The sequence below is a fragment of the Setaria viridis genome, chromosome 3 (assembly GCF_005286985.2).
Source record: "Setaria viridis chromosome 3, Setaria_viridis_v4.0, whole genome shotgun sequence".
NCBI classification, from domain to species: Eukaryota; Viridiplantae; Streptophyta; class Magnoliopsida; order Poales; family Poaceae; genus Setaria; species Setaria viridis.
In genome coordinates, this window is record NC_048265.2 from 14,253,205 (window position 1) to 14,263,351 (window position 10,147).

The 10,147-nt window shown below is 44.5% G+C and overlaps 1 protein-coding gene across 1 annotated transcript; it reads right to left on the minus strand.

Moving 5' to 3' along the window:
- Positions 1 to 1,353: 1,353 nt before the first annotated feature.
- Positions 1,354 to 9,799, minus strand: LOC117850790 (transcription elongation factor SPT6-like). The gene is made up of 18 exons (XM_034732657.2): positions 9,578 to 9,799; positions 9,346 to 9,396; positions 9,160 to 9,255; positions 8,842 to 8,959; positions 8,679 to 8,763; positions 8,437 to 8,575; positions 8,201 to 8,336; positions 7,844 to 8,105; positions 7,581 to 7,769; positions 7,396 to 7,506; positions 6,926 to 7,312; positions 6,675 to 6,785; positions 5,777 to 6,571; positions 4,719 to 4,860; positions 3,482 to 4,647; positions 3,172 to 3,381; positions 2,551 to 2,995; positions 1,354 to 2,158 (listed from the first exon to the last, which is right to left on the minus strand). Exons 2-18 carry the CDS (start codon positions 9,374 to 9,376, stop codon positions 1,614 to 1,616), a joined length of 4,968 nt encoding a protein of 1,655 aa, XP_034588548.1. The 5' UTR covers positions 9,377 to 9,396; positions 9,578 to 9,799; the 3' UTR covers positions 1,354 to 1,613.
- Between the last annotated feature and the right edge of the window lie 348 nt (positions 9,800 to 10,147).

A 10,147-nucleotide genomic window follows, 5' to 3' on the forward strand; every position in this document is an offset into this window, starting at 1 on the left:
GCGGGCTGAAACTGTCAAACATTTATGGGCTCAAGATAGCCGTGGGCCCTGCTGTCCGAGGCCGGCCTGTGATTTTTTAAAAGAAATCAATAGTACGGTCGTGTGTGAGGTTTGGTCTTTTTGGTTCCTGTTAATTGGGGTCGAACGCGCGGGCTGGTACATGTATGTCGAAGACGACGACGATGGCGGTGTCCGTGGCGCTGAGAGCCTGCTGGTCATGCATGTACCCGCGAGCGAACCGGAGCGCTGCCGGTAGTCGGAGAAGACGATCGAAGTCGACGGCCGAGAGGCCGCCGGACTCGTCCAGCGACGCGTGCGCCGCGAGGCCCCGCGCCCGGCCGATCAGCCGCGACGCCGGGTCCGGACCCTCCCGCAGCTCGTCGTCGAACACGTTCACGTCCCCGAACGTCGACGCGCTCCTGCTTTTCACGCCGCTACGTTCAGTACGGTGCCAGACTGCCAGCCTGCTTGCTAGTGCCAGCAATATACGGAGTATTGCGCACCCGTGCAGGTGCAGGCTGGCGACGTTGATGAAGGTGGCGTTGGGCGTGGCGCGTGCCGGTGTCGACCTCGTGGAAGTAGAAGTGGAGGTGGTGGATCAGTTCCCCGTCAGCGGCGGCGCAGGAGCAGATCAGCAGCAGGACGAGGACAAGCGAAGGACACGGAGCAGCGGCCATGGCATTGTGTGTCTGCGTGATACCTGTGGTTGAAGATGAGACACGGGAGATAGTTTGTTTTGATTGACGATTTGCAAGGTAAACAGTACTCCCTACGTCTTGTAGATCGTTTTAACTTTTTTTCTATAAATATAGTATACATCTAGATACATTACAATTTGAAACGAAAGGATTACAATTTGAAACGGTGTAAACGAAAGGATTACAATTTGAAACGGATGAAGTAGCAAGTTGAAGTTGTTGAAGATGCCGCATCCCCGGCTTTCGCTCTACGACCTGGAAGGCTGGAATTGGACTATTGGAGTCCGCGCCCTCGTGAATCATGATGCTCAAATTCCTTTCTTGTTTGTTTACACTGCCAACGCCTGTGATCAGCAGCCGTTAGGGGTTTAGGGCGCATTAAACCCAAACAAAGTGCAGTCTAAAGATGATCCCCCTGCTACCAATGTCTGCATTCGTTACTACTGGCACAGCAATTTGGCCAGCCTCAGCTCCTGGCAACTTGTTCCTGAACTGCAAGTCCGCAACCAACATGTAGACTGAACAGCATCTCAACAAGCCTAGCAGTGCTCTCTCTCTGAACTTACACACTAGGACATGAACACCAGCAAAATGTGCTTCGCAACTTTTAAGCAACATACCTCCGAGTTTAAATAGTGGTAAAAGAGAGACGATAGATCGGAATGACGGGATACTGGCATCAAATTTGGAGTAACAAGATAGTGACCAGACATACTAGGACTGTACATGCATTGAAATATAAGGCCGTAAAAAATGCAGCAGCTACGGGATCCGCTAGCAAGAGATACGGCAGTTTACTCCGTCGACAGAAGTTAAGCGTAAATTAGGAAAGTAAATGACAAAAGGGGTCAAAGTTTTCATCTGATGGTTCTCGTCTGATGCACTACTACGCAGCAGGCGTGCAGGACAAACTCATCACCAGCCACCGCCACCGCCGGAGGCCCAACCACTGTTCCCACCATCCTGTGCTGGTACAGCCTTTTTGGCACTTCCCCATCCAGAATCGTTAGAGCCGCCACCACCACCACCGCCACCGCCAGATCCCCAGCCGCTCCCACCATCCTGTGCTGGTACGGCCTTTTTGGTGCTGCCCCATCCTGAGTCGCTTGAGCCACCAGCAACTGTTCCCCACCCCCCTCCACTTCCACCACCGTCGGTACCACCGACCGCTGCTCCCCAGGTGCCTCCACCGCCACCACCACTGTTGCTGTCACCGCCAGCTCCACCCCATCCAGCAGCATCTCCTCCGCCGGTACCACCAGCACCCCAAGAAGAGCCACCACTGCCACCTGTGCCCCATCCACCACCGCCACTGCCAATGTTATCAGTCCAGCCTCCACCGTTGCCGCTGCCACCACCACTCCAGCCTCCACCATTGTTGTCATTGCCAAAGTTGCCTCGACCACGCCCACGCCCTCGACCACGACCACCAGAACTGTTCCTCGAATCAAACCTCCCTCCTGTTTTAGAGAGAACAAGAGATATAGAGTGATCATAAATTTCTGAGGTCCTACTGTGTTCTAAACTTTTAATAAATGTTGGTCAAATTAGATGCAACTGTCAAAAAATATATTTCAGATATCGATGGCTAACTTCACAGTAATCAGATGAGTACCACATTCCTCTTCAGAAATGGTTTCTAAAACATCAGACGCGTGAAACAATGTAGCATGGGATAAATGAACAAAGAATGCCACAGCTAATTTCAATGGACTCCAGCAAACCATAAGAACAAAAGCACCAAGTACTGATGAATGTACAAATCTTAATCTATGCAAGGCAACTTAAAAGATTTAAATGGCTAAAGAAATTGATGCATATTGATGAACATAGTAAGCAAATAATCACTGACCTGATCTATCCCTATCATTATTACTATCTCCCCTCCATCCATCGTTTGCACCGCCACCAGAACCCCAAGCTGAATTTTTCATAGGCACCATTGCGGCAACATTTCGCATTGATGGTCCGGCGTCTGGTGGTGGTTTGTCAATATTCTTCTGGAAATATGACACTAGGCGATCAATGCTGTCAAAGTCTCTTTTCCGGAATCTGAAGCCCTTTGGGTATAGTCCGACATACTCATGATGTGGATTTGTACTCCTAATATATGACAATATAAAGGTGCCAGGATGTTCATGAGATATGCCAAAGCTATATACTATTCTCATAGGATTCTCTGCCTTTTCTGCTCTTAACAACTCATCAACCTCATTTTTCAACCCCTTCCTGAACTTACGATAGGAGAGCATGCTTTTCAGGTGCCCTACCAATGGGTCCACATATCTGTCTATAACCTGTTATATAAAAAATAGGGTTGTAAGAGGAAAGATCGTCTGTTAGGTATACGATGAAAGAACACCAATCTAACTGCAGTAAACCGTTGTCACAAAAGATGAATGGGAACGACTGAAGCTTATGTAAGTTAAATGACAAAAGGCAGGCGGGTGAGGGGATTGTCGGGTGCACCAACCTCATCAAGGTCCTCAAAAGTTTCATTGTCAATTGTCAGTGTTTTTCCCAGTCGAAGCAAACTAGTGATATCTTTGTGATCCTTCCCACCCTCAGTAATCTCCTTATGTGCATAAACACCGTCAAAAATTTTCAGGGTAAGAGTCAAAAATGATGGTCCCCGAGAACTTGGCCGGATGACCTTCTCACCAGGTTCTTTATCTGATAAGAACTGTTTCAATAGAAGAGAGATCAGATACGGTACACATAGCATAACAGAAGTGAGAGACGTACAGCACACATAAGACATTTAGATTAACAAGGCAGCAAACCTGCATGGCTTCTTCAGCTGTCAGGTTCTGAAAGTGAGGATGAACAATCATCCTGGGCTTGAAATGTTTCTTTGCAAGTTCCTTTTGTTTCCGAGCCTTATCCTCTACAGTCTGCGAGGTCATGTCTTGTTCATGATAGTAAGGGTCTTGATCACCTCTGGAGAATGGTCTTCTCCTCATTTCACTAGCCTTGCATGTTAGGTAAACCATGAACCTATTTTTATTCACATTCCTAATTTTGCCAGTTAATACATCGCCTTCATGTAACTGCGATGATTCAGGATCAAAGCCCTGATCAGAATAGTTGTCTGCCATAACTATGGCCTTCAAACCAGAATCAAAGGTGCAAATGATTTTGTTCTCTTGTATATTACGAACAGTTACTTGAACAATCCTTCCCTCAGATATGGTATCCTCAGTTTCACCAGAAAGCATCCAGAATTCCTCATCTGGGCTAGGCTCGGTATAAGGGGTCCTCCAGTCAGAGAAACCAGAAAGCAGCTCATACTTTATGTCTTTCAGTGTTTCCTTTTTACGGAATTCTTCTGAAATACTCTTTATATATTCATCAATGTCAAGACCCCTAAGCAAACCTTGGTTTTCTCTAACATGCTCAATCGCCATCTCTTGTTCATCATCATCCATCTCATTCACGTCATGTGGTGCAGCCTCAGCATAGACATCCTTAGCCAAATTTTTTGCAATTACATATGACTCAGGATGGATCCTTGTATCCTCAAGCAGATCAATGATCTGAGCACTGGCTGCAGCTGCACCACTCCGTCGGACACGTAAGAAACCAGAAGCATTCATGAACACTTTCCTGCCTAGAGGTTTTACAAGCTCCTTGCGACTAAAAATCGATCCCTCTCTTACCAGATCTTTCTGCAAAGCTGAAGCTTTGCGCGGACCCATACCAGCAATAAATTGTAAAGTCGAGAAATGCCACTCATGGCTAGCAGCAAGATTAACGTCAAAACCAATCTGATTTGTTGCATCAACCATTACTTGCTCAACAACATCATACTTCTCATCAGGAGTAAGAAACTGTTCAAGCGCGTGCAGTTTCCAAGAAAGTATCTCTTTTCCAGGTCCACATAGTGTTGCAATCATTGCCAATGGATTCTGAAGGTAACGTCCAAGAGCCACGGCACGCTTCACAATACCTAAAGGGAGAGCAGCTGTCAATAAGGAAGTGATTAGAAGAGAACAGTAAATCACCATGTTGCTACTATACCTGACTGGCCAGGAAGTTGATCCGAAGAGATTCGTGAGTTCTCATACAAGCGAGGCACAGACTCGTCACCATAGACGATGCTAAAATTTTCCATTTGTGGGTTAACATCTCTTGGATGGTCTTCTACAATTTTAAAAATAACCTAACACAAGGATAGAAACTTAAATAAACTTCCACGGAGCTATTCAGACACCATGAATTAAAATTTCACCAACCAGCTACATACACACAAGCATAGGAAAATGCACATTTATAGCAACTGCATTCAATGCTAAAGATGCTAAGCCGCGTAACCATATAGACCACCATGTACAGCCATGACAGTCTATCATGTCATCTAGCAATATTTGTTATGTTACATGATAGAATATCTAGGGGTATAGGCAAACTAAACAGCAACAATAATGCTGGGAAATATGCAATTATAATTTTTCTAATAATCTGTGCAAAGCATACAATAAGTTGGATAAACAAATACAGGTTGGAACCCCCAATTATAGCCAGAAAAGGAAAGAGAAGAACGCAACAAGATAAAAAAAAATGAACATAGGACAGCTTAGTAAACTTCCGATGAAAAGCACTTAATGTTTATTGTGGAAGGCTAGCAGAAAGCAGAACCATGGGAACAAGGTCTGAAGATCAAGTCGGTACCCAGCCCAATACATTTATCAGACCTGTAAGGTTGGCATGCTAAATCTAAGAAGGAACAATATTGGGACAGGCTACAAGGTAAAACCCAGGACTCAAGGACACAGTGACTACAAAAAAACAAGAACGAAAAAAAAGCTGCATGCAGCAAAGGCAATAACTGAACTAGCTACTCAGCTGCAACAAAATACTCCTGGTAATAACACCATGTTCATATAATGGTAGGTTCGTTATATGCCACTGGGATAATAAAATCTAAATCCAGATCTGCTACAGCTAAAACCAATATCCCGTACTGTAGCACAATGTCATTCTACAAAGGAGCAACCGCATCTTAAAATAAACATTGTAACTGTTCTAACATGACTAGAAACTTGTTTACATAACACAAAAGGAGGATCAAAGAGTACCTCGTAAATATCATCCTTGAGTTGTCTGCAATTGTAGTTTGATGCTCCTACACATACAACGTGTGGTTGATGGTCAGTCATAAACTTTAAAACTCGCTGCTGGTCATTCTTCTTCCGCTGCTGCTCAGCAACACCTTGAGACCTGTTGCTGATAGAACCTGCATATAGAACATCAACTAATTCTCCTGATGAGTCTAACATTACAAAGGTGGTTGCTGGCTTCCCAGGACCCCAGCAGCAGGCCATGACTCTCAACTCCGATTCATCATCCAAATCAATGTCAGCATCCTTCTTGTCTGCATCCTTCTTTTTCCAAGGAGCAACAGTAACCTTGTTCCATAACTGTTTCCCATATTCCATATGGAGCCAATTTTTAGCTTTTGCTGTCAAAAGTGATCGAGCCTCCTTTTCCATTGATGGAAGAAGGAAATTAAAGAAGGCATCATCCAGTATCATCTTACGTTGCTCATCCCACAATTGTGCAGTCTTACTGACACAGTCACTTAGATAATTCTCACGTGCATCAGACATGAGTTCTTTCTTCGCATTTTCAGGCAATTTCACGGTAACCTTGAGGAGCTTTTCTTCCTCTGCTTTCTGAATAAGTAGCCACTGTGCATCTACAAACTTGCTCAACGGTTTCTCTCTCAGCCACTTAACACCTGATAGTTGATGGTATGGATCTATGATCGTATTGCCCTCATGTGTGGGGCTTGTTGACACAACTGCTTTCTTCATGAAGATGCCTCGAATATGCTTTCTTATAATTGGCTCACAACCTATCTCAACCGCTGCCTGGTAACAAAGAAAAACCAAGGGAAAATGGAGTCAGCTGAAATAAAACTAGAGCAAGTTTTATGGCTATAAAAATTAGTCAAGACTGGGATCTATTGGATACCATGTGTCTAGCGCCACGAAGAACATCTTGTGCTGTTTCAAACATTGCACATGTGAAATTAGCAGCAACCTCTTCTGGTGAGCCTTTTCCACTATCAAGCTCACCTGCTTCCTGAAAGAAACACATACGCATATGTCGTCAAACCCTAAATCATTTTTATAGTACATAAAATATATGAAAACAATGGATAACACACGCAGTATTGTTCCAAAATAAAATAATAATGTGAAATGGCAGCTTAGATCACATACAGGTATTTTGGTTAATGTCAGATGGTGACCTAATTGCTCAGCACTACGTCCAAATTGGCTGGCAACTTCCCATAACCCTGCCTTGTGACAGATACTGTACAAGGATTTCCTTTTTGGTCGTTTAAACTGGCCTTCTTCTTCGACTTCACCAGGAGGAAAATGTAAATTGAATTTTGCATCAACATCCTCCACCTCTTTCTCAGATTTAGCATCCTTTAGTGCTTCAATGATGGAATCATACAGTTGCTGATTTAGTTCCTGCCTTGTGACATCATCAATCCTCCGTTTCTCATCATCAAATCTTTTCTCATAATACATTTCTAAAGCGACTTTGCGCTTCTGAAGAAGTAGCCACTTTCTGTCTAAGGTCTGAACTGCCCATAGCAGCTATATAGAACACAAGAATTGTGTTAGTGCAAATGGTTACTAATTTCAGGGAGAGGAGCCAATATTTAGTGAAGAATACTTACCTTGTGCCACCTCATTGTGCGCTTATCATGTTCATTAGCCTGTTCATTGGAATCAAGATCGCTTAACAGGCTTGGGCACAACTCCTTTCTGTACATAGCAATGAATGGAATCTGACAAGTAACAAAAACTACGTCAGATGAGAAAGCATAACAAATTGTGAAGCAAGTTAAATAATTCTCCATACTTCAAATTTGTTGATATGCAACATGTTCAGGACGTTAACAATATCTTTCTGGTCAATATCCTTGTTCACGTGCTCATTGCCATAGAAGGACAGAAACCCATCGCCGATTAGTTGGTTGTGTATCCATAAACTTTCTTCATCTGTCCTCGTGGTATCCGTTGGAGGATAGCCAGTCAATTCTTCAGATAACTGCCAAAAGAGCAACAAGTTAGATGTATCTTACACACCAAATCAAAATTGAGTCCAAATTAAGATAAATGTACCTGTATCCTCTCAGGCACATCATTTTCTTTTATTTGCTCATCTTTTGTTGTCATATACTTCTCTGCAAGGATAAATGGCTCAAACTCATCTTCAAGCCTCTTCCCCCTCAACTCACCAGAGTTAGCAGCCTCCCTCTCAATCTCTTGCTTCCTTCGCGCTAGCAAGTCATCAACATCACCAAATATGTCTTGGGCCTCTTGCAGAGCAGATGATGATACACCAGCAGCTTGTCGTGGTACCTTCTTTTTAACCTTCTTCCTTCTACAAAATATGACATTGTACGTTACTTGGACTGGGCACAGTCACATATAGACATGGAAGCGGTTGGTAAGAGATAGGAACACAAAGACCCGCACCTTACAACTTGGCCATTCCCATCAATTTCATCTTCCTCCACGATGAAATCTGCCATTTCATCATCATCATCATCAACGTCATTATCGTCTACCGGCTGATCGTCCTCAATGAAGTCCTCCTCAATGGGTGCAGCATCTGAGGAAATAGAATTGTAGTTGATATGAAAATAGCTTGACCTACTTTGTGGAACAATAGGGGGGAAAAGGCAGATGGAAATCGATTCTTGTGCAGCTACCTTGAGCGTCGCCAAATAAACTGTACTCAACTCTATCCTTGCCAGTACGTTTTTTCCCAGTTCCATCATCATCTGACAAACCACGCTCATCCATTTCAGATTCCCTTCCAGCTTTCTTCAATCGCTTAAACTTATTTCCCTGCACAAGAAGACACCAAGCTTTGGTCAGGATGAGCATTCTTCAGAAACACCCAAAAAAAAACTCAGACATGAAAGCTCAAGCGTTGACTACATAAACATACAGGCTTTGGCCGACTGATGCCAGTGATATTATTATCCTGCAGCAACATGTAGTCATCCTCATCAAGCATGAAGTCTTCTGAATCCCTGGGCACAACTCTTGCATCTCAGGACAATGCAACATAATAGACCACATTTATTTCAGGTATGATGAAAAGTAAGTACTTTCTCTTCTTCCTTTTCTTCTTACGCCTCTCATCATCACTCCTCTGCTCCTCTTCCTCATCCTCATCCTCTTCATCATCAACTATGAAGCCATCCTTCTCGAATTCATCCTGCCCCTCTGCACATGAACAAATTATCCAATTGTAACTTCACTGCTTCAAACAAAATCATAATTGGATAGAAATAGGATGGGGCTGCTGCAATATCCACTCGATAGCAAAGGAACTGAATAATTGGAACAATAAACAAACAAATTTACTCCCAGTCGAGAAGAAAGTTACACCACCCAATTGAAGAAATCACTGAGAAGAATCTGACCTTCATCATCTTCCTCATCTTCATCATCCTCTCCATCGTCCCTGTCCCTCCGCGAGGGCCGCTGATCCTCCTCGTCGACCTCCTCGAGCTCTTCCTCTAGGGTTTCAACAAAGCACCAATTTTCCCCATCAGCAAACGCGCACATACCACCTCAAAACTGCAGGAATCAGTGGGAAAATCGCGTACCTTCATCGTCGGAGAGCACCGTGCGCCCCATTGTTCTCGAGAGATCTCAACCTAACCGAACCACAAACAAATGAATTAGGTTAAGTTCGCGGGGTACCGCACCGCAAGCAAAATCCGCGACAGAATGGGGAGAACGCTGGACTCGATTCCTCAATCACGGCGAGGAGAAGAAACCCCCAAGAACAAGGCGGAAACCTAGATCAATCCGCCCAATCAAGTTAGGGTTACTCACCAAACGAACGAAGAAATCGAGCCGAGTGCGGGCGGATCTCCACACCACGCCGGTCGGGTACCAGCAGAGGGCGGAGGTTGAGGAAGAGGGCGACTCTTCTCCGCGAGAGACGACCTCGGCGGAAGGAGGCCTCCCTTGCTGCGGCCCGTAACCCCGCGGCGAGGAGGCACAGCAATGGGTTGCGGCCGAACCGCGGTAGAATAGAGGGGTAGAGGAAGGGGGAGGGAGAGAGAAGAAACCCTCGAGTCGGCTCAACTTTGCAAGTTTCCGGTTTTACCCCTGGTCCACTGAAGACGAACCGCCATCTCCGGGTTTTTCGTAGACCGGTTCAGTCTAGAACGACTTAGATGGTTGAAGACAAGGTTATAAACTCATCATCTCACGAAAGGAAAACGCATAATCTTTGATCGACAAGGTTATAAAACCTTTGAAGTTTAAAACAAGGTAGTAATTTACAACGGTGAATTAACAATGATTGGATAAACATCATTTTATACATGACTAGTGTTCAAGATTAAAATTGGCATCATAGAAGTTTGTTGTCCGAATCTGGGCAAGCCGGTCTACAAA

Bases quoted from the DNA above. Each gene is read 5' to 3' on its own strand.
- LOC117850790 (XM_034732657.2), bottom strand. From the start codon at position 9,376: ATGGGGCGCACGGTGCTCTCCGACGATGAAG. The intron at 7,507-7,580 runs GTATGGAGAATT...GTTACTTGTCAG, and splicing joins TGCATATCAACAAATTTGAA to ATTCCATTCATTGCTATGTA. The intron at 6,572-6,674 runs GTATCCAATAGA...CTTTGTTACCAG, and splicing joins TTCGTGGCGCTAGACACATG to GCAGCGGTTGAGATAGGTTG.